The sequence below is a fragment of the Pocillopora damicornis genome, chromosome 2 (assembly GCF_964200805.1).
Source record: "Pocillopora damicornis chromosome 2, jaPocDami1.2, whole genome shotgun sequence".
In the NCBI taxonomy this organism is placed as follows: Eukaryota; Metazoa; Cnidaria; class Anthozoa; order Scleractinia; family Pocilloporidae; genus Pocillopora; species Pocillopora damicornis.
This window is the reverse complement of record NC_142671.1, coordinates 34288022-34314956: the sequence shown is the minus strand read 5'-3', so window position 1 is coordinate 34314956 and position 26935 is coordinate 34288022. Positions and strand designations below refer to the sequence as shown.

The following is a 26935-nucleotide window of genomic DNA, read 5'->3' as shown; positions in this document are numbered from 1 at the left end:
ATATTCAAAAGTATTCCTTGTCATTTTTGTGTTCTTTTGTGTAACATAACTTGAAAAACAAACACAGAGAAAATTGATAGCAGTATACAATAATCAATATGTTATAAATAAGAACCCTAATGCTTAATTTTGCAGTGATCACCTTCCTCCTTTTCATTTGCAGACCAGACTGGAACCTCTATAGGTGTGTTTGCTTGTTTTGAGTGGGGATGGAAGAAAAGGAGTCATGCCGCATATCTGATTTATTAAACCAGATTTGTTCTGTTTATACATGAGTAGAACTACCTTGTTCTCTGAAAAAAATAAAATTTCTCGCATTTTTATCTGTGTTTTGCAGTCAAACTTCCTTGTGTCTTGGACAAGAAATCTTATTTTCTTGAAAACAAAATCTTTGTTCCCAGCCTTCTGTAATAGGTAAATATAACAGTGTAAGATGAGTGACAGTGTATTTCTCAAGTTATTTTTTGGAATGTGACAAAACGGAAGTGTCATAGTGTGATAAGGAGCCAATATATGATTGCTTGATAGAAAGCAAAAAATGCAGAATTGCATATATTTTCTCCTTTGTCAGCAGCATATGTTAGTGAAAAGTTCTTATAATTGTTAACTTCTAACCATCTTCAATTTAGCCAAGATTGAACTGTTATCACGTTTGTCATAAAAGTATTCTGAGATCAATGTCATATGACCCATTCATGTATTTGACCTTTCGAATTAGCAAGCCATAGTTGACAGTAACACAAAGGTTGAGGATAAAAAGAAATTATTATATACAGTACTTCTTCTGCATATTTTCGTTTCCTTTTCTCTCCAGCTGTTCTATCTTTGCCGTGCTGGCAATTGAACACTTTCCTTCCCAAAATTAGGAAAGGCACACCAGTAAAAAATGAATTTTTGCTCCTTAAATATCTCATGCATCTTCCCCGAGTATTTTGTGACTTCTGTCCGAGGAAGGAGGTGTAAGCATTAAGTTAACCCGAATGATTCCACAATTGTGGTATCATCCAAGCCATGCCAGAGGACTTGAACTAGGTAAACTAGTGAGAATGCACAATAGCGATAGCAAAGCTTTGTAATGCCAAAGAGCTGTATCAATATGTATATATTTACACCGGTGTTCCCGAAATCTTTGACCGCTTTAGAGAAAGAAAACTTCGTCGTCAATCCTGTTTCAAATTCCGCAATAAGTTTATGCGCCTCATCAACAGAATTGACGTATCCTAAATTATCTGCATGTCTACCATCAAGCAATGGTTCGCGACTTAAAATTCTCGCTATGCTGTTTCTGTTTGTTCCTCAAGAATCATGGGATTTACAGCTTCGAATGTTCGGCTACATCACTTGCGGATTTCCGAGAATCTTCGGTTATGTTTGGCAAGTCATTAAATATTCCATCTCAGTCCCTCTCGACCGAGGTGGTTTTGGTGGATGGAATCTAATGCTGACCTACAAATGCTACTCCACCGCTAATTGGCAGAGCGCCTGACTGAGCGACTTATTGAAATCATCGTCCAGAGGTGAATTATTCCAGATCAGCTCTGTACGTAAAAAGCAACTACTGTCTTTCCCCTTGTTCAAACCTTTTGATACTTGATTCTATTTTTCAATATTTTGCGATTTAAAAAAAAAATCAGAAACAGATTTCGCGAAATACGTCCATCTCCCGAAATCGCGAACCTTGGCCCTCAAAAAAATAAAATACTGCGTTACTTTTTTGTCCAAAGAGTAACGCAGTATTTTATGACAGAAATTTTAAAATATTCCTAATCATATTGCCTGTCGCACTAGAGAAGAGAGAGAAGGCTCATTTTAACGCGGCTAACGAACGAAGACATCAAAAATTGTATTTGGCAGTTTACCCCGATATAAGCGGATACTTGTCTGTATTTATATGTTTTTTTTCACGGAGGCACGTGAAAGAAGTTTGTGAAAAAGTACTCATGCGTATTAAATATTGGAAACCGGATCAAGCGTGAACTAGTGTTGTCGGAGAGATCAGGTAACCGAGCAGAGGATGAACTGCTATCTCTTCTTTTGTGCTGTAATTGCGTTCCAAACCGCTGCCATCACTACACAGAGCTTAGAAACTCGCGGACAAGGCATAACGTTGCGACACAAGCGGGCTTCAGTAAGCAAAAACAACACTTGTACTGAAGAGGAACTGAAGAAACCCACCGGCGCCATTTTAAAAAGGCGAAAGCAGAGTATCGAGAACGATTCCTCGACTTTCCTTCCAGGTGAAGAGGCTGTTTTCGTATGCAAAGATGGATATCGACTGCAGAATGGTCAACTGAAATCCTACACCTGTAAAGCAGACGGAAACTGGACTTTAAACGCTAAGAACAAGTCAGAGGATGGTAAGTGTGTTTGTGATTTCAAAGGTAACTCGGGGTAAGAATATTTGCATTACAGTCGACAACGAATTAAAAGTTTACTAGTTAATCAAGCTCCCCAGATTAACGGTGTAGGAGGTCAAAATACCTCTTGGTTAAATATGTTGTCTTAATACCGGAATCTTGTGTTTGGTAAATGTCTTATTGGGGCTAATTGTTTTAAAGATGAATAAAACCTCGACAAAAACACGTAGCAACAACTTAACATGCAAATAATATGTAAATTATGCGCACTAAACAGTACAGCTGTTCAGAAAGTTGTCTTCTAAGCTGACTTAAGGATTCCTTGCGATAAATGTGGTGACCGAAAAATAATAATTACAACTACAATTTTAAGAAAGACTGAGTAGCAGATAAAATCAAAATTTTTTTAATTTTATCTTGTTGTCGGAAATGAGACTAAAGAATCTGCTATGTTCCGAAACTTCACGTTTTTATTTTATAAAATCAACTTAATCTCCCGCTCTCTCTCACCGTTCTCTGTCTCACGCTCTGGTCTCTCTCATTTTAAATATATAATATGATCCTATTGTTCAATCATCTGTCACTTATCGCAAAAAATCAACCGGAAATCAATTAACGCTGAATAATCTCTCACACACTCCCCTGTTTTTCTCAACGGAGAAAAAACACTAGAATGGCGCACTCGATGAAATTTGAAATTCAATGAACGAAACAGAAAGTTAGTCCAGTATATCAGTTCAGTGTTCCTAAATATCTCTAATCGGCATCAATGTTCGCATCTTGAATGCGATAACGAGCGGCTACCGCTGCATCCCTCCTGGGCCTGAATGTCGGGGCTAAAGGGTTGAGCTGCAGAGGAGCCTGTACATTCTCCCGATCGCAGGACAGCTCCAGTGGGTAAAGGTGTTGTACCGCCCGTTCAAGTGTTCCTTTCCCCGCTCGAAGTTTGGCAGCTCGAACGATTCCGTCTCGTCCCGAAATCAGATCTTCCACGATTCCAATTTTCCATTTATTGCGATTTCGTTCCTCGTCCTTGATGATGACTACCTCTCCTTTGGCCAAGGGCGTGGTTTGACCCTTGCGTTTCATCCGGTGTCGTTCTCTCAACCCTCGTAAATATTCGGTAGTCCACCTGGTCCACAAAGCCTGCTTGCACCTTCGCAAATATTTAGCTCTTCTACGCAGATCAAATTCTCTTAGATGGTGTGGTTCCAGTTCTGGTAGCTGGTTTGATCGAAGAAATAGCAGTGAGTTAGGGGTAAGCACGGGTAACTGTATGTCGTCTTCGACGTAACATAAAGGGCGATTATTCAAAGCAATCTCCACATCCAGTACCACTTCACACAGCTCTGTCCAGGTCAACATTCCGCATCCGATAGTCTTGTTTAAAGCTGTTTTTACCAGTGCGATGAGGCGCTCGAACTGTCCTCCCCACCAAGCGGCGCGGCTGAGGTTGAATTGCCACTTGATGTTCTCATGTGCTAAGTAATCTTGTGTCTTCTCGTCACGCATAACTTGTTTGAGCCACTTCTCGGCGCCAACAAAGGTTTTGCCATTGTCGGAATATATCTTCTTCGGACGCATACGGCGCGCGATGAGCCGTTTTAGACTTCTTAGGAATTCACTGGTTGCCAGGTTTGGTAGTACTTCCAGGAATAATCCTCGGGTAAGACTGCACGCGTACAATGCAAGATAGGCCTTTCCTTCTGTTTTGGCTTGTAAGTCGCTTGGTAAGGGCTTATCCCATGCGATCTTCGTGTCGCAGGCATCTCTGTAGAGCATTTTTCCAGAGAGGGTCACGGGTGAAGCCAGACCGAGTGGATCGTAGATTTTTGCGACTTTTCCAAGAATACCTCTTTTTGTCGGCTCAGCTGTTGAAATCGGGAAGCTGACTTGAATTTCGTCCTTTCCTTTGTCCCAGGGGACTCCTAGCAGTTTTGATTCGCCCTTTCTGGTTCCCAGTTGTTGTTTGGCGTAACTCTGACTTTCTTCATCTACAGTCGCAGTTTCAACTTCTAGTTCCCGATCGTTGGAATGCCACTTGTGCAGCTTGAAAGTCGCCTCACCAAAGATGGTCGTGGCTGTCATCTTGATTTCTAACGCTTGTTCTGTTGTCTCCCCACCACTGATTAAATCATCCACGTACATACTGCGCTCTATCTCCTCTACTAATTTCGGGTTCACCATTTTGTATCGCTGTAGATGTTCTTTGATAACTGCGGCCAAGAGGAATGGAGACGGTGCAAAACCAAAGAGTACTCGAGTGAATCGCAAGGTTTCTACTTGTTTGCTTGCCAGATCCTTTATCCAATGAAAGCGTAAGGCATCTCGGTCTTCTCTTCGGACGCGAATTTGCAAAAATGCTTGTTTTAAGTCGCCAGCTATTGCCACGGGATAGAACCTATTTCGTACCAGCACGTTCCAAAGCTGGTTCTGTAGTGGAGGGCCGATTTCGAGGCACTCGTTGAGTGAGGGGACACTTGCATTAGCTCTTGCAGAAGCATCATAAACAATGCGTATCTTTGTAGATTCTGCATTCTCGCGCACGACCGCTTTATGAGGAATGTAGAACTCTTTTCCGTCCTTGACCACCTCGTCAGCGTGTTCTATGATCCCTTGGCTCAGTTGAGTCTGGATGATGTCGTTGTACCTCTCCAGCTCGCCTTGTATCTCTAACTTCCGCACGAGATTTTTGAGACGTTTTAAACTTCCAGTGTGATTGTTCGGTAGGGGGGGGGGGGGTGATTTCCTTTCCAGGGCAAGTTCGTCTCGTATTTGAATTCTTCGTAAACGGTTTCCTGGTCTCCACTTGGATTGTCCTTTAGCCCCAAGACGTCTAACTTGCACAATTCTTCGTAATCAATTGCGGAGGTCTGCGTTAACAACATGTTGCTGAGATCCAACTCCGTTCCAGGTGACAAAATCGTCCAGCCGAACTTCGTGTATTCTGCTACTGGTTCTCCCGAGCGCCCAACTCTTGGTCTTGCCCCTGTTTTGATCTTATTTGATCTTAGCGTACTCGTTTGTTCCAAGGATCAGATGAACAGGCAACATCTCTTTCTCGTCGTTATCATTTGTGGTTACGCCCTTCAAGTGAGAAAACTGAGCTACGATTTCTGCGCATTTTGGGTTTTCCAATGTCAACAACTCATTGCGGTCGACTTTGTTTACTTCGGCTTCTAAGGTGAATTTACCATCGACGCTTCGAATTTGTAGGCCATAGATGTCTATCGCTTTGTTTGAAGTACCAAACATCATTTCAATGCGCTTGAATTGTTGACGGATAGGGCGCAAATGTAAACAGTTCAGAAGCGTTGATGAAGCGTAGGAACTTCCGGCTCCTGTATCCAACAATGCTCGGCATTTAACACCGTTCACGTCAACTGTTACCATAGGATACACCACTCCTTTCCTTTCTGCGCTCGTTGTGGTCATCAGCTGGTCTCGCGATGTATGTTTGTCACAGATCGACGTATGATGTCTTCGACTGCAGATCTGGCAGCCAGAACGGCATTTGCACTCAGAAGCACGGTGTCGACTTCCGGTGCAGTTAAAACAAAGCTGTTTCAGTCCTAATTGCTTCCTGCGGTCTCCAACTGTCACAAACTTGTCGCAATTCACAGCTCTGTGGTCAGTTGCGTCACAGTAGACGCACCCTCTTTGTGTTGGCGTAGTTTCGTTTGCGTGAAATGTTTTCTCGCGATCGCGGAATTTAGCACCTTGCTTCCCCGCATTATCCGCGCCGCTCCCAATGGGGTTGATTTCCTTCCAACTTTTCAAAGCTTTTATCAACTGTGGGAAGTCCCAGTCCTGCCAGTCCACTTGTCCTCTCACTAGGTCTGCTTTTACACCCTTTAGTTTGTCGAGCACACTTCTTACATTTCCAGTGACGTCTTTCAATTTGCCCAGTGTCTCCAAAGATTGCACATTGTACCACAGGCGGCCCTCAAAAGACGAAGGTTAACAGTGATGGTAAAGCAAGCTTAAAACAGCAGAAATCACTAGAAACTTCGACGGATACACAGGGCATGAGTAAGTTTTTATTGATTTTACGTGTAAAATATTCAGATTTCGAAATATTTATCGTTATAAATCGACCATATTTCGTTCCCCATACTATGCCTTATAAAGTGTTCAAATTTTCAACGGTTCCTCCCGTAACTTAACGCCGAGTCACACAACGCGTGACGCGTTCATGAATTCATCGTTGGCTTTTTCTCGAGACGTGAGCTTGGGCCGCCTATGATTGTACACGAGCTTCTTGTAAAATTCGTGGATAGGCGCAGGTTGTGTTCCTGTAATGACAGGCAAATTCGCGATGTTCTGGACGTACGCATTCAGGATCTCGCTCGTTTTCCCATATTCGCCGATGAGGATATTCTTTGCCCTTTCGTAGCCCTCTGTTGTGAAAGGCAGTCCGTCTATCTCCGCTCGAACCTTTGGATCTACCAGCTCTTTTAGGTATGCAAAATTGGTCACAGATGCAAGGTTTGCTTTATCAATTTCAGCTTAAAATTTGTTCCAGAACGGCAGCCATGCTTCATACGTCCCATTAAACTTTGTGATCAGTAGTTTCGGTAGCTTTGTTGTCCTTTGTTCAGTCTGATTAACCTTCTCAACAGGTTGCTGTTTTGCCTTGGTCTCTTCCAGTTGGCGTTCGAATTCTAGCTTCATCTCCATTTGCTCTCTTTCGAATTTAAGCTCCTCTTCACGAGCACGGGCTTTCCTTTCTTCTTCGTCCTTGTGCTTTCGATGTTCGATCTCTCCATTCGTCTCCACGAGCCATTTTTCTAGTCGCGAAACTTCTTCGTCAGCTTCGGCGATCGGTTCTTCAATGCTGCTGCTCCAACTTCCAACGTCTTCTGCACTTTTCCCGGCCTTGAACATGGTCTGTTCAACCTTTAGTTTAAGCGCGTCTACTTCTTTTGCTAATGCTTGTAGGTTGTCGCGATGTCGCGCGACCGCTCCTAGGTTTCCCTTTTCCACAATGCCACGTGTTTTTCCATTAGTGTACAGCAACATCTGCAATTTAGCCTCTGCTTCTTTGGTTAGTTCCTCCATGCTTCGCGCGTCCCGTCGGAGGTGCCACTGTGTCGGAAATGAGACTAAAGAATCTGCTATGTTCCGAAACTTCACGTTTTTATTTTATAAAATCAACTTAATCTCCCGCTCTCTCTCACCGTTCTCTGTCCCACGCTCTGGTCTCTCTCATTTTAAATATATAATATGATCCTATTGTTCAATCATCTGTCACTTATCGCAAAAAATCAACCGGAAATCAATTAACGCTGAATAATCTCTCACATTGTGATGTGATTTTTCTTTAGGCTTTTGTCAGAAGGATCCCTGTGGTGCAAGGGTCATAGACGTCACTGGAAGAGCCACAGGAGTCCTAACTAGCGATATATTCCAGCAAAGTCAATCTGACGCGATTGTGAATTGTAGTTGGACACTTAAAACGCAAGATCCGGGCTTTTACATCAAGTTGCTTTTTGAAAACTTCACTTTACCCGAGGACTGTACTCAAGATTTTGTGACATTGGAAAAAGTACGATTTTGGGATTTCAAAAATGAGAATTGCCCCTGCGAGGAGAGTAAATCTGTTTGTAGGTTTAGTGGCAAGCACGCCCCATCCCTCTCTCGGTCCGTCACAAATGAAACAACGGTGAACTTCTACTCGTCAAACCCAGCTAAGCCCTACTTCAAAGCGATATGGTTTAACGTGAATGGTTTGTTTCCGGAAGGAGTTGTTCCCGCTCCAGACCCCACTGAGAGTCCTGAAATCGTGAATTCCAAGCTCGAACTGACAACAGCACCTGAGTCGAATACGTCCTTCACAGTTGCCCTCATCCTGTTTACACTCATATTTTTCGTTATCGGCGTCGTGTTGGCGTGTAAAGTTGGCCAGCGGTATCTGGGGCCCTCATGCAGCTTTGGTGCCTTTTTTGCTTGGATCTCAAGTTTACGCACTTCCCAGGCCCCATTATCGACGCAACGCGGTGCAACGTCCTCAGAAGAAAGAGGCTTAATGACAGACACTGACAGTCCCCTCGTAACGGAGCGGGTTGTCATACGGGGATTACAGCATTCTCCGTCAACAGAGGATGAATCGAGTGCATCTTCTCGTGAAAGCTTACAGAATGTTGTCTGATGGAGCGAATTCGAGTTGCGTCGGAAACTTCAAGTTATCTGTAATTAGAACCAAGCTAGCAAAATTTCGAGGGTCCGGAGCCTTTTTTCAATCGGAAGTCGTGTCGTAAAGAAGAATAAGTTTATATGAAACTGCGAGAAGTTGAAACCTGAAAGCAAAACTCAGATTTGTAGAATGGCGCCAAGCGCAGTTAAATGTTTTGCTTCTAGGTCTGATTTTTCACCTTCGGCCGAGTATTAGTTAAAAAAGCCTCACATAAATCTGCTTACAACCTTTTCTTAAGAATCTCTGTGCGAGACATCAATAAACAACGCAAATTCATTACTGATCGTCACATTAGAGCTAACTAGCGTAAGGTCACGCCTGAGATTTACAAAACAAATGGGGCGGTGACCATTCGATCAATTTATTTCACTTTCTCAAGGTGTTTGTGTGAGTTCATAAAATAACATAATTATCAGGGGCGTAGTAACGGGCCCCTGACATGACTAAAGACCTTACCCCACCCATCCGCCTTCGGATTAATTAAGAAGCGCGAATTAGAAGAGTCTAAATCTTTGCTGGTGCATGAATACGAGCCTGCAGAAGAGTAGGGCAGCGGTAAAAATGACCCCTCTCAGAAAAATGCTAGCTATGCCCTAAATAATTTACTATAGACTTATGGTATTATTCCAGGTTCGCGGCGCACAAAAATTTCTCGTTATAAGGCGCCGCGCAGTTTATACGTGCGCATACTTGTCCATGTTGCTTCATACCCAGACTGCCGTAACTTGTAAGCAAACCTTCATTATAAGCGCTGCGGTACAAGCATTCCTTCACCTGCAAGTAAGTTTGAAGGTTTTGGCGAAAGCAAGCTGACGAGGGGCCTGCATGGGACTTGGAACCATATACTCTCATTAGTAGTGCCACATCACTCACACACCTCTTTCTGGCTTCCGTTTCTCAAGGCCTCATTACTCAGCGCTAAAAATTAATGAGGGCCTGCTCGCGGGCACACGCTGCCAGAGGAAATACTCGTCGCATTCTTCAACTTTCCCACTCTATCAAACACAACGCAGTCATACACAACGCAGCGTTCAAACGTCGGGCATGCGCGAGGGGATCAACTCTGGCTGGCCGCACGCTAATTTCTCGCGCAAACAGGTAAGTATAAGAAACGACCACTTTCTTGCAAAATTAGCAAAAGAAAATTGGAAAGTTAACGTTCATGTAACTTTGTGAAAGGAAAAAAAAAGTAAGGAAAAGGAAAAATCGAGATTTTTCGAACAAAAAGCGTATTTAAGCAAGAGTATTCTGTTAATTTACCATTCTGTTTTGAAGTTTAAAAATACCATGATCCACTGGCTTGAGTGGTCATTTGCAGCTTGTGTAGAACAACCCGGTCGTGACAGTGTAGTCATCTCTAGTCTTCCTCTTGTTGACACAGCGGCAAAATGGGTGCGCATGCTCCGCTATTCAAGCCATTTGAGCGTTCAGGGCTAGCAATTTTCCTTTGCGAACAAAGCTGACGCAAGGTTTTTGCTGATACAACAAACTTCTTCTCCAGAGAGTTTTCTCTGAGAGGAGACGATGACAATATTACGGATACTCTACTTGAGCCGCTAAATTCTTATCTGTTTCCGCAATACCTTTTTTTGTTGAGTAAGATATATGACGGAAGATGTTCGACAGAAACTTTTCTGAAAACTGCAACCTTACCTGTTTTGGTTGGGCTTATTCCCGCAAAATGAAAACAAGGAATGGGAATTTTAAAAATGCCGCCATTTTGCCTCGACAGTGTTACTATGGAAATATTGTCGCTCCCATCCCTTTACACGCATATATGTTCTCGTGTGATACAAGCATGCGCACTCATTTTGCCACTGTGTTCCTATAATCAAAGTCATTAAAACGTTTGCACATGCGTAGACGTTTGACCACTGTATTATCATTCACCCACGTAGACAGGGACATAACTTCCTTCGCTTTCACGTTCTCCGAGTATTTATTCATCTAATTTTATTTCTATTTTCCATTGTCATTTTTTAAAGTTAATTCTACCAGCTGCGGCGACAGCGAATGACTTAAAGCACTCTCACGGGTGAAGAGATTTCCAAAACTGCTTCACAGCGGAACGCATCTCTCTCATGCGCCAGCAATACACCAGCGGATTTAGCGAAGAATTCAAGTAAACCAAAAAGAGCGTACACCTCATCACAAACCTCTTGAGCGGTGACGACCAATGGATGAAGTTCACAGCAGTACGCATACAAATATAAGGAAAATAACACACCATGAGTAAAATAAACAAGAAAATCATGGTGATAAGAGATTTCCTGTAGCGTTTGATATTAAGAGTTTCTAGCCCGTTTTGTGCTCGTATTTGAACTTGAATCTGAACTCGGTGACGGTGACAAATGCGATAGATCATGAAGTGCATGGAAGAATTTATCACGAGACACAACAGTATAAGCGTGATTATAAAGATACGATATAAGTTATTCTCGATGAAAACCGTCATCGCACAGAAAGCGCTTGTAACCCATATAAAACACAGTAAGGTGGCTGTCTTGTTAATTGTAACCATGGAAACGTACTTTAAATGCAGCTGAAGGGCGAGAAATCTGTCTACGCTGATCGAAGTTAGAATCAGAACAGTCGCCGACTGAAAAACGGCTTGTATGGATCTAAAGATCTTCCACATATCTCGAATAGATCCCTCTGATCTCATTTCCAAAATCAAAAACAAAGTGAATAATGGCTGAATTAGAACTCCGACTCCCAAGTCAGACACAGCGAGTCCAGAGACGAGCAAATTCGTCGGCTTGTGTAAGATTCGTGTCTTCCAAACTGCACCGAGAACTAAGAAATTCCCCAAAGATGCTGTCAACGAACACACGATATTTAGAACGCAGATGACAGTGTAGGCATCGGCGTAACATTTATCGCCCAGTTTGGGCTTACCGCTCGGGTTTGTAAAGTTTCTGTACATGGGTGTAAACGTTCGTAGCTTGTTGAAACTATCTGGCATTGAAGTGCGCCATGCAGCTGAGAGGTTCCTACTTTGTGGTATGATACCCGACTAGTTGTAGTTATATCAATTATTTGTCTTTACATATACTGTGACTGCCGGATGAAGCTCCCACTTGAATTAAAACTGAGCAATCAGTAATGTCAGAGATCTTCCTTTAAATGAAATCCATTTTGCCTTGTCAGGAAAAGGCTTTATTTACTTTATCTTTTCTTGAAGTTGTTCTAATTACTGACTTTTGAAAACACTAATTGACTACCGGATAAAACTCTTCCTTCAAGTGAAAAGCGGCAAAATTTATTGTGGTACATCTAAATGGTACATCTTTTGTTTGATTGGAAAAAAGATTCATATACTTAATTAACATTTTAAAGAAGACGGATCTAGTTGTAATCGATTCTGAACCAATAAAGTTTATTACTTTGTTCGGAAATGGAAAGTTTACACCTTTGAACACCTTTTTCCGTTTTCCGCATTTTCCGTGTTTGCAGACCTATCGTTAGCTTGTTCTGTTGTGGATTTTTTTTCATTCAATAAAGCCTTTAATTTATCTAAATCGCTCTCTACCCTCTTTGATTGTATCTTTCAAGGGTTGCCAATCAATCGAATTTAATAACTTCACTTAGCTCAAAATATTATCGTTTCAATCTTATCCTTCGTCACTGAGTTCCTGTTCAAGTTAGTACTTACAAAATGTTTTTATATTAAAAAACTGCATGCACGCAAGACTGGGTTCGCTGATTTGACATGTAAGAAAAAAGAAAGCCAAGTTTGAGGACCATGTCTTGGTCAAAGAACGAACAGTGACGTTTTAATTTGGATTTTTTTTTCCTTCTCGCGAATTGACCCTATCCAATGGCCATTCTTCCTTTTTCTCAAAGTGTATGTTCACCTTTGTGCAAGTAAATATAAGCCAAACTTGAATTCACCTCAGTTCATTATGATTAATATATATATATAGATTCCCTATATCACCTTACTAAACCTACAGTTTGGTAATAATGTTTCCGTTAGTTAGTTAGTTAGCTAGATGAGGACACCTTCGCTCCTGCTAGGGAACACAGGACCTCAACTATGGACCTCCGCTGGACTCTTTTGTTGGCAGATCTCTTCACCTCCCTCGAGGTGATGTTCCTCTTAGCGAGCTTATCTCGCCACTACACCTCCAGGACTGCTTTGGACTGCATCTCCTTTAATGCTGTGTTAACGAGTTAAAACATGGCCTAGATTTGTCTAAACTATTTGCAGGTTTGCGCAAATGTTGCAATTTTAAATAATCATCTTTTGAGTTAAGTCTTTGTGTATATGAAAAAAGAAGCATATATTTTGATTAACGAGTATTTGCAGCAAGCTTTGATGAAAAGCAAACGACTTCGATCACTCGCCCGAAAAAAGACATCGCCAAAACAGTTTCATTGCCGGGCTAATCGCCCGCATGCGCCAGCGGTACACCAGCGGACAGAGTGATAATCTATTATCTTATTATTATCTATTATCTAAGGTCAAAAATTGTCGTGCACAGGAAAATGACTTGTATAGTTCTTAAGATTTTAGTGGTATGTTTTCTGTTCCCATTTCTAGTTCGTAAATCGAAACTTTGATAAAAACGGCTGGATTCACGGCTGTTTCAAAACGCCCGCCAGTGGAAATTTAGTTCGCGCATGTCAGATTGACATTTTCAATTTGAAACCGCTGAAAATGTACGTTTAACGGCTCAACAAGAAAGAACCCACTGATAACTAGGTCGCAAAAAGTATATGCGCAAAGCCCAAGGAAATAGCTAACTTATGCGCAGACATTGTATTTTGCTTCCCTGGTTAATGTTCTCCTAGGGAAGATTGCGTGTGCGGGATAGTTAACTATGCGACGGCTTAATGGCATCTTGTTTTGACGCGAGATGACTTATCGCCTTTCTGAGGTCTTCTTATTTTCAGGCAAGATTCTGATTGATTCGAATTTTTGGTATCTGGTGATTTCGCCAACGAGTGATTTCGCCAACGTCACGTTCGCCAACGTCTTTGGTCGCTTGGCCAACGCGATGAGTCGCTTGGCCAACGTCCTACTGGTCACTTCGCCAATGTATTAGTTTACTCTAAATAAAAATTTACCATTACTTCTTCTTGCTTCTGTGTGTTGTTTACTTGACTGAGCTGACTTGATTTCCCCGTTCGAACTTAGTTTCCTTCCGTTATTTTGTTCAGACTTAGTTTCCTTCTCTTTTACGCGCAACTTAAAACACAGTGGGCCCACATAAATGCACGGCACGCCACGCGTCACCGGCGCTGTATGTTGCTGAATTTAACTTAGAGCAATAAAGTCGCGTGTGTGCAACCTTTTCCTTAAGTTCTTCTATAAGGTTTATTTGTCAATAACAGAGATTTATATAATTACCTTTGAGACTTCTAGAACAGAGATTTATATAAATACATTGTAGACTACTACTACTACTAATTCTATAACTCCAGCGCATATTATAACTTCGATCAAGAGTATATAAGTATTACAAGAAACACACGCTTGTATATTACCATATGAATAGACGCGTAAACTCATTGTGTTAATACTTGTTAATTTTACCCTATTGTTCTAAATAAACCAATCCAATTGCTTGAAACTAACTGGTATGATATTTCGATCCTTCGAAGTGTATAAAACACATTGGCACGCGAAGAATGTTCATTTCAATCATACGATTACGACACTCTACGACTCATAACGAATTATCTCGGAAACCTTTATCTCGGAATACTATAAATATCAGGATGACTACTGCGCAGATTTAAACTGTATTGTTTGTCACGAATTTATTAGGATTATAAGTTGATGGAGGATCTAATTTCTCTTTTTTACAACTGTTGTTGCTTATCTTATACCTAACAGAAGACATCTCCTAAAAGTAAAAAAAACTCATTACACTGGCCAAAACTGAACCGTGACCAATGTTATTTAGTTTCTTATATCATCTGACAGTGAACTTGCTTAAATGAACTTACTTAAAATCCATTAAAGAAAGTGAAATGTGATCATCGCAGTAAATTTTCCAATTTAAGCAATTGGAAAGAAGAAGCCTGAAAAAAATCAGGGCTTCAACGGGATTCGAACCCGTGACCTCAGCGATACCGGTGCGATGCTCTACCAACTGAGCTATGAAGCCACACATTGGGAGCGAGGTCAATTTATTGAGTTCATATTTTCCCCTGCAGTGAAATGACGTGAAGTTTTTTATATGAAATAATTCATATTTGTACTGCGGTTGTAGATGAAAGTGAACTGTGATCATCGCAGTAAATTTTCCAATTTAAGCAATTGGAAAGAAGAAGCCTGAAAAAAATCAGGGCTTCAACGGGATTCGAACCCGTGACCTCAGCGATACCGGTGCGATGCTCTACCAACTGAGCTATGAAGCCACACATTGGGAGCGAGGTCAATTTATTGAGTTCATATCTTCCCGTGCAGTGAAATGACGTGAAGTTTTTTATATGAAATAATTCATATTTGTACTGCGGTTGTAGATGAAAGTGAAATGTGATCATCGCAGTAAATTTTCCAATTTAAGCAATTGGAAAGAAGAAGCCTGAAAAAAATCAGGGCTTCAACGGGATTTGAACCCGTGACCTCAGCGATACCGGTGCGATGCTCTACCAACTGAGCTATGAAGCCACACATTGGGAGCGAGGTCAATTTATTGAGTTCATATCTTCCCGTGCAGTGAAATGACGTGAAGTTTTTTATATGAAATAATTCATATTTGGTAGAGCATCGCACCGGTATCGCTGAGGTCACGGGTTCGAATCCCGTTGAAGCCCTGATTTTTTTTCAGGCTTCTTCTTTCCAATTGCTTAAATTGGAAAATTTACTGCGATGATCACATTTCACTTTCATCTACAACCGCAGTACAAATATGAATTATTTCATATAAAAAACTTCACGTTAAAATCCATTATCGTCTAAAATGCGGGTCGCGGGTTTTTACTGTACTTTATTTACACCTTTTTTACCATTTTTTACTTTAAGGTACAAGAGCTTGGCCTCCAAAGGGCGTACATGGACGACGATTCCGTTTACAAGTACATCAGGAAGCTAATGGCCCTCCCGTTCCTCCCGTATCCGGAAATCCAACCGATGTTCGACCTACTCGAGGAGCAGGCCCAAACCGAACAGCTGGGGAGACTTGTCCAGTACATCCGACGACAGTGGATTGAGAGTGAAGTATTCACCCCAAGAAACTGGTGCGTGTACCAAAAAATCAGAAAATCAGAAGGTTTTGTAAATAGGTTTTGACTAAAGCATTTTTTTTTGAATCAGAAGGTTTTGTAAATAAGTTTTGCATTGAAAATATTTTGTGAATCAGAAGGTTTTGTAAATAGGTTTTGACTAAAGCATTTTTTTGAATCAGAAGGTTTTGTAAATAAGTTTTGCATTGAAAATATTTTGTGAATCAGAAGGTTTTGTAAATAGGTTTTGACTAAAACATTTTTATTGAATCAGAAGGTTTTGTAAATAAGTTTTGCATTGAAAATATTTTGTGAATCAGAAGGTTTTGTAAATAGGTTTTCCACTAAAATATTTTGCACTTGTAAATATTTATAAAAGTACGTATTGTAATTAAAATGTTGTTGATATTATACTTGTTATATTTTATTTCTGACTCGTTTTGAAGGCTGGAAAACAGACTCTGATTGTTTCTGAAAAATGTTAACTCGTTAATTCACATCGTAACGCATTTTTCAAGTAAAATTTTGAGTTATACATTTTTGGAACACATTTGGAAATCATCGGAGTTTGTTATTCAACAGTTTTAAATTACCGCTAATCTAGTTATTACTAGATATTTGGCGTTGGCGAAGTGACCAGTAGGACGTTGGCCAAGCGACTCATCGCGTTGGCGAAGCGACCAAAGACGTTGGCGAACATGACGTTGGCGAAATCACTCGTTGGCGAAATCACCGCAATTCGAATTTTTTTTTCAATAAAGGAACAACTCAGGCTTTACGTCTCTCCTTTGCCATCAGTTTCTTTACCATGACGTTTTAATCCGAATTGTTTTGAGCGGTGTAATCTGCGATTACACATCACCACCGAAATAGTAAATATGGCGTCCATCTCCCCTTTGACCTCGAACTAATGCCCCTAAACTACGCGAATTTATCCTCTGAATGAACTCATGCTTACCCATGGGCTAAACAAAGAATACACGATTTATGACAAACTGATAAAATGTCCACGGCCTTCTGTTATGTGCAAGAAAGTCAAACTACGTGCGTGTGATTTCCTCCCCGAAAAGTGTATGTCATCGATCTGTCACGGGGAGCTACTTGAAATAGTGAAAGCACGGACAAGACGTTTCTTTCGGTCAACATTTCAATCATGATCACGGATAATAAACCTTACAATTATATGTTACCATTTGCGCTTTGATCTGATAGTTAAATCGTTTTCCTTGGCCGTGATTAACATGATTTTTGGCGAATATTCCCTCTCCCTTCAAATGGAATGAACTACACGCAATAACACAAGAATGCAAATATTCCCGCACCCCTGAAGAACCGATCGAGAGAGATAAATAGACACCCCTTCCTGAAACAAGGTACAAACCCTAAGGGTGTACCCTTCTGAAGCAATAAAAGGCCGGAAAAAGGAACTTCGGAACATATCTTGAGTCAACTTAGAACTGCGTTGCTTAATCCAAGTTTAGTTTACAACTCGGTTCGATTAGTGCATCCAGATGGCTAACTTAGGTCTCTCTGAACATCAACAAATATTGGAAAAAATTTGCCGAATTTGTGGAGAGCGATTGAAGAAGGCAAAAGATAAGTATGAGAACAGTTTTCTTTGCGCTGATAAGACGGAGATTATTTTCACAGCCTTTGGTGTCAAAGTTCGTAAAGATGACCTTGACATGTGCCCTCCTAAGTTCTGCCACAAGTGTTACAAGCTTGCTTTAAGAGGAGGCACACGCCTTGCAATCAATGTGTGGCCTCCACACAAACGCACTGGAAACTGTAAGATCTGCAGTTTCTTTAAGGATCAACAGAAACCTGGTAGGAAGAAGAAGACTAAACCTGGAATAAAACCCAGAGAGGACTCAGCTGAACCCAAGGAACAAGTGGAAATGGTGGAAGGAATGTCTGGCACTTTAAGCTTCCAACCTGACCCAGCCTCACTCTCATTCTCTGAGGAGGTAAAGAATCTACAAAGCTTTAGAGGATCAGAACCTCTTTACCCAGAACAGTTTGTTGAAAACATCAAGCATGAGTATATGTGCTCAATTTGCAAAGAGGTACTTGATCAACCAGTCCAGACAAAATGTCCAACTCCACACATATTTTGTGCTAGTTGCTTATCATTTTCTGTTGCCTATTGCTGTGAATTATAGTCTAATTATAGTTGGTTATCATTTTAGGAATGGAAGGCTGACATGGAACAATGCAATCCCAGAAAATGAAGTGCACATAAAACTTGGAGGAGATGCTGGTGGTGGGTCATTTGAAATGGCCTTCCAGATTGCTAACCTTAGGCATCCAAATTCTAAAACCAACACAGTGGTCTTTGCCATGTTTCATGCAAAAGATAGTTGGGCTAATTTAAAGACAGCCTTAATGAAATATAAAGAACAAGTAAACACCTTGAAAGAAGCAACCTGGGCGTAAGTGAAAACAAATTTGCCACACTTTTAGTTAATCGGGAGAATAAAGACTTGAAATAGCATAATATTAATTAAATTTTTATTTTTGTTTTGCCCATTTCTAGAGGTAAAAAGAAAGTGGTTTTCCTGTTTGGTGACTATGAGTTCCTATGCAAGCTATTTGGAATAGCTGGTGCCTCAGGTATGATCAAGACAATAATTCACATATACAAATAATAATGATTTAGCAATTCAATAAAAGAATATAAATGTAGCCTCTACTCTACATAACTATTTCTGTGAAACAGGTTTCCACCATAAGAATTGTATTTGCAGGCAAATATCCATGTCTTTGGTACAAGATAAATCATGAAGTAATGCAAGTCTCTTGCCATAAACGTGGGCATGCTGAAAAACGAAGTCTTGAAAACATTTAAGAGGATTATGATAAGTTTGTTGCAGATGGCTCTGTTACAAGTCAACAGAAGTTTTATCACAATGTGATTCACGAGAAACTGCTGGACATTGAATTGGACAAAGTAAGATACAAGAGTTTATTTTATTGCTTTGAAGAGGGACTTACAGGCCACCTAACTTAATGGTTGTCTATTTCAGGTTTGTGTTCCTGGACTTCACATTAGCTTGGGTGTGTTTAAGAAACTGTTTGACGAACTAGAGAACCAGTGCTTTGAGCTGGACAAAAAAATTCAAATGGTTCTAGCAGGAGACAGTGAAGAGAATGATGAGAAAATCCGGGCACTCAGAACTGCCCAACTACATACCAGACAAGCACAACAATTTAATGAAAAAGCCAATTATTTACAGGAGTTGCTGAATTTTCAAAGTCTGCATGCTAATGTTGATATCATGCCTGCCTACTTTACACTACTACAGGAGGAGATAGACAAACTCCTTGGAAATGCAAAGGAGGAGGTAAAAATAATATATTGGTGCTTTCCAGTATCATAGCTGTACAATCCTCCAAATCCATTTTACATGTTTCAAACCCATCTTAATTTTTTAGTTAAAGAAGTTATCATTTTATTTTATAGATCATTTATTTGTAATATTACAAGGGCTCAAATTATCAAATTATAGCAACTAAACAGTAAGTCAAATAACCCAGATTTAAATAGTATTATCTCAACATTATAGGAAAAGTTTGCAGATGAACAAATGGAATTGGCTGCCTTTGAGAAAGCCAATGGACCACTATCGGTTCATTTGGATGAGGTTCTCAAGAAAATGAATGTTGAGAGACAAGCTTATCATGGAAAATCATTCATTGGTAATCATGTACACACTTGCTGCAAGGTAACACAAATTCTACCCTTAGAGTAGGAATTTGTTGAGTCACAAAATTTCATTGAATTGTTGCATTTGTTTTTTTGGTAGGAAGACAACATCATTAAACTATGCAGTGCTGTGCTGACAAAAACAGAGGAGCTGTGTCCTTCCCTCCTTTCTCAAGCAAGAGAAATTAGCGTGAAATTTGAACAAGTTTTTAAGTTATTTGCTGCTTGCCACTTTGTCTATGACAGTGCAGACTATCTCAATGATGGCAAGATTGATAAGCTAGATAACTGAAAGAAAAAACCTGACTTTCATAGAAAAACATGAATACAGCAATAAGATCATGTCTTAAGTCCACCTTTTCTTGTTTTCTTGTTGCAGAGGAAGACATCACAAATTTTCTTCAGTTCCTTAGGGAAAAATTTCCAGACATGACAATCACACCAAAGCTGCATATGCTAGAAGAACATGTTTGCCCTTTTCTTCGACAATGGCACATGGGCCTTGGATTCTACGGTAAACAAGGGATTGAAGGAATACACTCGGAATTCAATACCCAGTCCCAGCATTTTGACCATGTGAAGAAAAAGGACACGAGATTGCGTCAAATCCTTGTCAACCATCACATTGCCACGAGTCCGGAACTAGCAGGGAAAGCTCCCAAACCTAAAGAAAGAAATTTAAAACGAAAAGCGAACGAGTAAAACTCATTCCTTTTCAATAGCAATGTATCGGTTCGATGACTAAGAACGAGTACTATGTGTGTAAATATAGTGTAATTTATTTGCTCAACTTCTAATTTAGACGAATAAAAGTGTTACTACAATCTTTGGAACCAAAACTAAACCTTTCCAGTCGTTTACAGACTGTTTCACTTGAAATTCAGTACCTCCGAGATTCAAAATGGAGTCGCATAACGGCCGATCTTAACATATTAAAAGTGCCTCGAATGGAGTCTTAAACAATTCGGATTAAAACACTTACCTCTGTCGGTTGTTCAGTAAGGTTTCAAGTCTTCTCTTTTGACTCTTGCTTTGCTGGGAAAAATTCGAGCCTTTTCCAAATTGAAATCAAAGTTTTCAGTTGATTTAATAGGGTGTGCTTGCTAGACTCCACCATAGCAACGTGTTTTCGTCGAACACAGGCAAAATTTGACCGATTTTACTCAAATTTTCGACGGCAAATGCCTCTTCCATGTGTAAGCATCCGCCATGCTAAATTTCACCCGCATACATTAGATACGCAGCAAGATTTCATTGGCTAAACTATATCTTAGCCCAAAGGGTTGCCATGGACGCTAGATTTATGCAAATGCATAATTTTGTATTAACCAGAGAAATAATAATTAACTCGATCTTTCCTGTAGACCGCATGCGCGAACTAAATTTCCACCGCGAAACAGCCGTGGGATTATAAGCCTGACCCCTCAGTATATCGGACGAGGCCAATCACTTGGGGGGAAATTCGCCGGGCGATACAAACTTGAGGATACAGGACAGGAGGTTAAATAAAACTGACCATTTACCCGCGAGAAAAGGAACAGCAAGTGGTTTTGCTTCCTCTCCCTCTTAAACATTCAAAGCATTCATTTGATTGTCATAACAATGATATTCTACTCATTATTTAAATTATTTTGTTCATCATTTGAAAAAATCATCACCAAGATGTAAGACACTCTTTTTGTGTAATTTGGACTAATGGGGTGTAAGATTGATCAAGAGTATATTACATGGCTGGACGTGGAAACGAATCAAATATTTTCGATCGATTGTTGATAACAACTCTTAAGAATGAGCGAAGTGAAGGAGTGAGAGATATTATTAACACCGGAAGATAAATTCATATCCTCAAGCAGACATGTAGTGTTCTGTCTATGATATAAATTTTGATCACTTATTTAGATAAAAGACAATTTAAAAACACATTTCAAGAGCTCCAAATGCAGAAATCACGTCCACATAAAAATCAGCTTGTAAAAAAGCTTCTTAAGCGATCGAAATAAGATAAAACAAAATCTCAGAGTGGAAAATTCTCCCCTCTCTACCTAAGGTTGAATTCAGCCCAGGTGATGTATTTGAATGAAATAAAGCCTTTGTGAAAAGTAAAACTACCAGTTTGTTTAACCTAGTTACCATGGCGACTTTCTTATTTTCACCAGCGAAGATGTAAATGGTACATTTATTGCGCCCGATGAAGATAACATGTCCTCGAAGCAGGAAAAAATCTGATTTTTCATCGATGTCTGTTTAATAAGAAGGATTTCATGCTCGATAGAAAAAGAGCTCGGAGAAAATGTGCTTAACTTGGTGGAAAATAAGCTAAACAAATTGTTGAAACAACCACATTTGAATGTCATTCATCCGACAGAATATTATTCGAGATCTTTCAAAATGTTTAGTTTAGCTGGAGCGTTGAACCCAAACTCTGACAATTCTTGACAGTTGGTTCATTTGACCGATTACTTGACTGAGCTGTGATAAACATTGTGCTCACTGTTACAAGTTTTCGCAATCATTTGATATAATTCCGCGAAAAATCACATGGTCATTACATTTGTCCGTGAGAAATGTCTCAATCAGGTTTAAATAAAAATCACTGCTAGTAATCTCATAGGATTTTTATTCAGGTAAGAATTCACAATAAAACGACTGAAATGCTAATAACAGAATACCGTTTATTTGGGCAGCTAAACTGAGAGAGCGCATTCTCTTCAGTCAATCTACAGCTCTGAGAATTTCTTGTAAAATCAAGAAACAACTTATCGATATTACCTTTCTGCTTGCCTTGGTGTTAAACCTTTAACTCCCATGAGTGACCAAGAAAGAATTTCTCCTTACAATATCAATACACTATCAAGCAGGCAGGTGATGAGAATAGAGACAAATATCAAGTAGGGGATCATTAGTTGATCAGATACCAAATTCTCCAAACCAACATCACGAGAACTACATGGCCGACAGTAGGGAGAATTACTATTGAGATCTTGGCACTTAATGGTTAATGCTTTAAGGAGAAATTACTAATTGGTCACCCTTGGAAATGACGAGGTTAAATGAGGAACGATGAGGTCGTTTAAAGAAATATCTTAGCTCGTTTCAGTCGATCAATTGGATACGACTTCTTTAGCGATTTTTTAGTAGAAATACTGTACATGTAAACAGCTTCAAAAAAAACAAGCTTTAAGTCTTCCTTCCTTCTACTAAATGTTCTAACTTTGGAATAGGGAGAAAAAAATGTAAAGTTATTTTTAAAAAAAAAATTAACATCTAACGATTATTCATTCATGGAGGAAAATATCCACCACCTTCAATGTCACCGAAGTGAACCATTGTTTCAGTGATAATCACACAGAAACCAAAAAAAAATTTATCTCTTTCCCTATACCGTAGAATTGTCAGAAATCAACTTTTGACATGCAATTTTGTCCCTTCGGCTACTCTGTGGGGAAAAAAAATTGCCAATCACTTCCTAACCAATCAACGTCCGCGAGAGCTAATTCGCCTGAGTGGTACATACTAACATAATGTTGTATCCGGATCCTACTGTTTAATTGTTACTGAAATGTGGAAAGTCTGGGCACAAGATTAATACTAACAGTGTTTTGACCAGTCATTATTCCTTATGAAGCACATTTACAATCGACTATGGTGGCTTGCTTTCCTCGCAGATGGGAAGTCATGTTGTTTTTCTCTCCAGATTGTGGAATTTCCATCATTCTATAAACTGGTTGACATTTCGGGTAACCGTAGGTAGGAATACTACTCAAACAGCCAAAAGATGCCGACTCACATTCTGTCACGAGGACGCCATTACGCACATTTATTTGGAGCACACATGGTTTGCCCACTGATTTTCGAGGGACTGGACTTTGGAGAGACGGCGGTGGAATGGTGACAAGTGTAAAAACAAGAAGTGGAACAACCAGAGCTGATAAACTCTAAATTGACGAAGCAAGGGAAAAAGAATAATAATTCTTAAGCAGCATGTAATCATCCGCGTGAAATCTTTTTGCTTAACGGAAACTTAAGTGAACACAACGGCCACTCTGAACAAAAAAAAAAATGTCACATGCCATTATTAACGGCTTCGAGCGCGGGAAAAAACCAGTGCCCAAGTTTTGATTGGTTACAAGGATGGCACGAGTTTTTAAGACCAATCACAGAGTGCCGGAAGTAAAGCGTGTCCACGACGCTCAACTGCGGAATAAAGAAGGGGGGAGGGGGGGGGGGAGGAACTCAAACACTCACATTCTCTCTTTTTTAAAACGATAGCCACCTTTCAAAAAGTTACATGAGCGATTTTCCACTTCCTTCTCCAATTACCTCTTTTAATGCCATTAAAAATTGTCAAAATCGCTCTTTTCATAGTTCTTTATAATATAAATTCAAGCTGCAAAAACCCTTCAGTATTACCATCTAATTGGCACAAATTTCAAGCCAACTGTGATAAAAACCGCCCAACTGCTTTTATTGTTGACATGGAAAATAAGAGGTCGCACTGCCGTTAACCTTGTTGAATTCTTGCCATCTTGTTTCGATCGACTGCCCAGTTTGAAACAATAAACTGGCTAATTGGAAAGATAAACTTTCCTCGATTGAACCTCGAACCAAATAAATGTCCATGATTAGCCAGATATATTTGTAATCGCTTTACAGGAAAAAACCTTTCTTTCTCATTATCATCAGAATCACTGACATAATAAGTCAGTGCAAAGACTTCATGTTTGCTTTCACCCGCATCCGTGAATTTAGCTTGCATATACTCAAGCGCCGAAACACGGTACGCTCAGAATTCCAGCAGAAGGAAAAACTGTTCTGTGTCCTCCACAAACTTGAAACTGATAAGAATTCACGAATAAATGAACGAAAGGGTGAAATAGAATCGATTTTGCTGCGCCTCTTGACCGAAAGATGGCGACAAGATGAAGTGAGAACAAATATAGATGGGTGTATGGAGTCTAGAAAGCCGGTAGAACCATCCAGATTTATTACCATTCACAACACATCACATCACATCATCTCATACAATGCATTACCTTCATTTTGTCTGGTAATATCTCTGCAACTGAATGTGGATCGTTCTGTTCTTTGAAGGATACCGAGTGGATGGTGATTGTTCAGTCTGTTAATGTGTTAAGGAAACTGAGTTAGTATCTTCGAAGCTGTTCGTCAGGATGTCACTCAAACCTCACTCTGAACAAAGATTGGCGAGGATGTTGTACAGTTATAATTTTTTTTTTCAAAAGAGAACTATGCTAAGAATAGGCCATTATGTACCAAGAGGCTTCAATGATGACGATAGGTTAAACAAACGTTCTTGAAGATCTCCATTTGTGATTTTTAGGCGGTTTAGTTGAAATGAAACCAGGAAGTCGTTCATTTTAACCTTTCTTCCTACAGGACATCTATGTAAAAGGTGTCATTACAATCATAATTACTTTCGTGAATGTTTTAAACCTGTCACTGCTTTCTTGATGTAGTTTACAGATTAAACAAAATGAATACATACACATAACCCGAAAATGGCTGGAGCTAATAGCGGTGAGATGTATAAACATATTTAGCAAAATTATAACATTTGAATTGTTGTACAAAAAGACAAGAAAAACTGCGAAAAGAACACGTACAGCATAATACGTCCAGTGACAAAGACACGAAAGGGACCTAGATAAACTAACTAGATAAATGCCAAGGTATTCAACATTCGAGATTTCTGATTCAGTGCTATGGATCTAAATAAAGCACAAACGAGAGAGAAAAACAACGACTAGGAACTTTCTTTTCCCCATAACACATAATAAATTCAACAATATATATTAATTCCATTCTATAATAAATGTGCAAGGGGCACTTGCACCCACAATAACCATGAAACTGGGTGCCAGTATGCATTTAAATCTATATAATCTATACATCACACGCATACAAAACGCAACTGCAACATACGATGTTTACTCACCTAGTGAAACAATCAAAACCGATCGTCTTGTATGGTCTTCTTTTGAGTTTAATGCTCCCTTGTTCAATACTGTCGATAATATAATGGTTTCAAACCTTCAATTGAGGTCTATAAATACCACTTCTGAGGCGTCTTGTTTGTCTCGAGTTTGTCACTGATTTCCTGCAACGAAAGCCTAGAAAAACAATACTTGATACGCTTCAACCAGATCATATCCGCTTACTACTGTGGTAAATGCAACTGACTGATTTCTGGAATGATTAGGAACTTCCGGTTTTAAATTATGTTAAATTATGTTAAATTTAACTTATGCGTGTAATGTTTTCCATGTCTATTTCCACTTGATATTCCTGTAAAAGAGAGAATTAATGTTTGAACAATCATGCGCTGTCGCTTTGAATATGAATCTAAAAGATTCCATTTCTCTACTTACAGATAGGCCATCGAAAAGGAAAATGTAACCTGCTAGGAAAACAGGCCACTGCTTCTGAAGCAAGTTTACTTTCGAAGCACGTTTTTGCACATTTTCAATCATTACTTCCCAATGACGCGTTCATGCTACATCCATCCCAGTGAAAATGCACGTGCAGTAGGAAGTGGATGTTCTTGAATCCTGACCCTGTTGTAGACCAAAGTCAGCCCAGCCTGGTTACGTGCTATTTCCGTTTCTTGACCTGCCAAGATTCCGGAAGCTCTAAATGAAGTTGAACCCCACATTCTGTTCAAAAGAGCTGGTGCAAATTGTGCTCTTGTGGATATCTATATAGTTTCACTCTCTGCTTTCTCGCTTGCCGCAGATTACGAAAGCTTTAAAAGACAACATTATTTCACAAGTTAAAATTATCGAAGCCATTTATCTTGTTTCAAACCCAAACGAAAAGTCAACCTCTAGTTCCTCTTCCACTAAGCTGGGAATACGTCTCCAGGAGAGCGGATTACGTTTAATTTTTTTCATCCCATTTATTGATTCTTCAAAAATCTTGTTGCTGGTTAATTGACTCGGAGCAGATCTAAAAAACCTACTGGAATAGCATGCTGTTTGATCTTGGCCCAAAAGCTCTTAACTTCCATGTTTTCATGGAAGTCGGCTCATTCAATCTGTTAGCAGTGGTCGAAACGGAAGATGTGCAAGTCGGAAGTGGGAATATGAGACCTCAAGATATTTTCCGCGAAAGGAATACAGCTCAATAGGATTTAGGGTTGGTAAGCAAATACCGTTAGCTAATCGAGTTTGAGGTCTGTACTGTAAGTTACCGATCGTGTTTTTTTCCGATCGGATATAAGGCCGAAGCGAGAAGCGCACCTGCCAAAAACGACATTTTAACAGTTTTAAAATACACAGAGACTTTGTTCTCTAACCATCGCTTCATCTTTCGGGTTTGTCCGTCTTCTTTTTCCCTCGGGACTGAAGCTGTATCTTTCACGTTAAACTTTAAGATCATGTGACGCGGAAGTAGCTAACGGAAGTAGAAAGAAAATAATGTACGTCACTTCCGCTGAGCTGCCTCACACCCGACTGATCCGCTCTTAAAGTGCGTGAG

The 26935-nt window shown here is 40.0% G+C and overlaps 4 protein-coding genes, 1 long non-coding RNA gene and 1 pseudogene across 11 annotated transcripts in view; 2 read left to right on the top strand and 4 right to left on the bottom strand.

Annotated features, from left to right (window-relative positions):
- LOC113670084 (CUB and sushi domain-containing protein 1) overlaps window positions 1-8834 on the top strand; it is a 10090-nt gene extending 1256 nt beyond the window's left edge. For 2 of the 3 annotated variants that reach the window (XM_089196867.1, XM_027186171.2), the window contains 2 exons: window positions 1-2357; window positions 7685-8834. The exon at window positions 1-2357 is cut by the window's left edge. In XM_089196867.1, coding sequence (XP_089052993.1) covers window positions 2015-2357; window positions 7685-8508 — 1167 coding nt within the window. In that variant the 5' untranslated portion in view covers window positions 1-2014 and the 3' untranslated portion in view covers window positions 8509-8834. The remainder of the gene's footprint in view (window positions 2358-7684) is intronic. The other variant, XM_089196866.1, reaches the window with a different exon arrangement.
- Window positions 2813-6283, bottom strand: LOC149051011 (uncharacterized; annotated as a pseudogene). The gene has a single exon (XR_016183801.1). The product of XR_016183801.1 is annotated as an uncharacterized LOC149051011 (transcript).
- Window positions 8835-10470: 1636 nt separating the features above from the next.
- Window positions 10471-11577, bottom strand: LOC113670011 (melanocortin receptor 5-like). Its single transcript, XM_027186089.2, has one exon. It carries the CDS (start codon window positions 11516-11518, stop codon window positions 10583-10585), a length of 936 nt encoding a protein of 311 aa, XP_027041890.2. The 5' UTR covers window positions 11519-11577; the 3' UTR covers window positions 10471-10582.
- Window positions 11578-16972: 5395 nt separating this feature from the next.
- On the top strand, window positions 16973-18897 carry LOC149051010 (V(D)J recombination-activating protein 1-like). Of its 4 annotated transcripts, XM_089196868.1 has the most exons (5): window positions 16973-17699; window positions 17922-17995; window positions 18269-18345; window positions 18480-18682; window positions 18759-18897. In XM_089196868.1, exons 1-2 carry the CDS (start codon window positions 17244-17246, stop codon window positions 17961-17963), a joined length of 498 nt encoding a protein of 165 aa, XP_089052994.1. In that variant the 5' UTR covers window positions 16973-17243; the 3' UTR covers window positions 17964-17995; window positions 18269-18345; window positions 18480-18682; window positions 18759-18897. The 4 variants fall into 4 exon arrangements, with proteins under 4 accessions (XP_089052994.1, XP_089052996.1, XP_089052997.1 ...); XM_089196870.1 differs by lacking the exon at window positions 18480-18682 and having other exon boundaries at window positions 18759-18896; XM_089196871.1 differs by lacking the exons at window positions 16973-17699; window positions 17922-17995 and adding an exon at window positions 18005-18164.
- LOC149051009 (uncharacterized) lies at window positions 18684-20844 on the bottom strand. The gene is made up of 2 exons (XR_016183802.1): window positions 20421-20844; window positions 18684-20102 (listed from the first exon to the last, which is right to left on the bottom strand). It is a non-coding gene; the product is annotated as an uncharacterized LOC149051009 (long non-coding RNA).
- A 1194-nt stretch (window positions 20845-22038) lies between these two features.
- Window positions 22039-25645, bottom strand: LOC149051008 (uncharacterized). Its single transcript, XM_089194010.1, has 3 exons — window positions 25395-25645; window positions 24472-24557; window positions 22039-23373 (listed from the first exon to the last, which is right to left on the bottom strand). The coding sequence occupies exons 2-3, from the start codon at window positions 24475-24477 to the stop codon at window positions 23056-23058; spliced, it is 324 nt and encodes a 107-aa protein (XP_089050136.1). The 5' UTR covers window positions 24478-24557; window positions 25395-25645; the 3' UTR covers window positions 22039-23055.
- Between the last annotated feature and the right edge of the window lie 1290 nt (window positions 25646-26935).

Bases quoted from the DNA above. Each gene is read 5' to 3' on its own strand.
- LOC113670011 (XM_027186089.2), bottom strand. From the start codon at position 11,518: ATGCCAGATAGTTTCAACAAGCTACGAACGTTTACACCCATGTACAGA.
- LOC149051010 (XM_089196868.1), top strand. From the start codon at position 17,244: ATGGCTAACTTAGGTCTCTCTGAACATCAACAAATATTGGAAAAAATT. The intron at 17,700-17,921 runs GTAAAGAATCTA...TTATCATTTTAG, and splicing joins CACTCTCATTCTCTGAGGAG to GAATGGAAGGCTGACATGGA.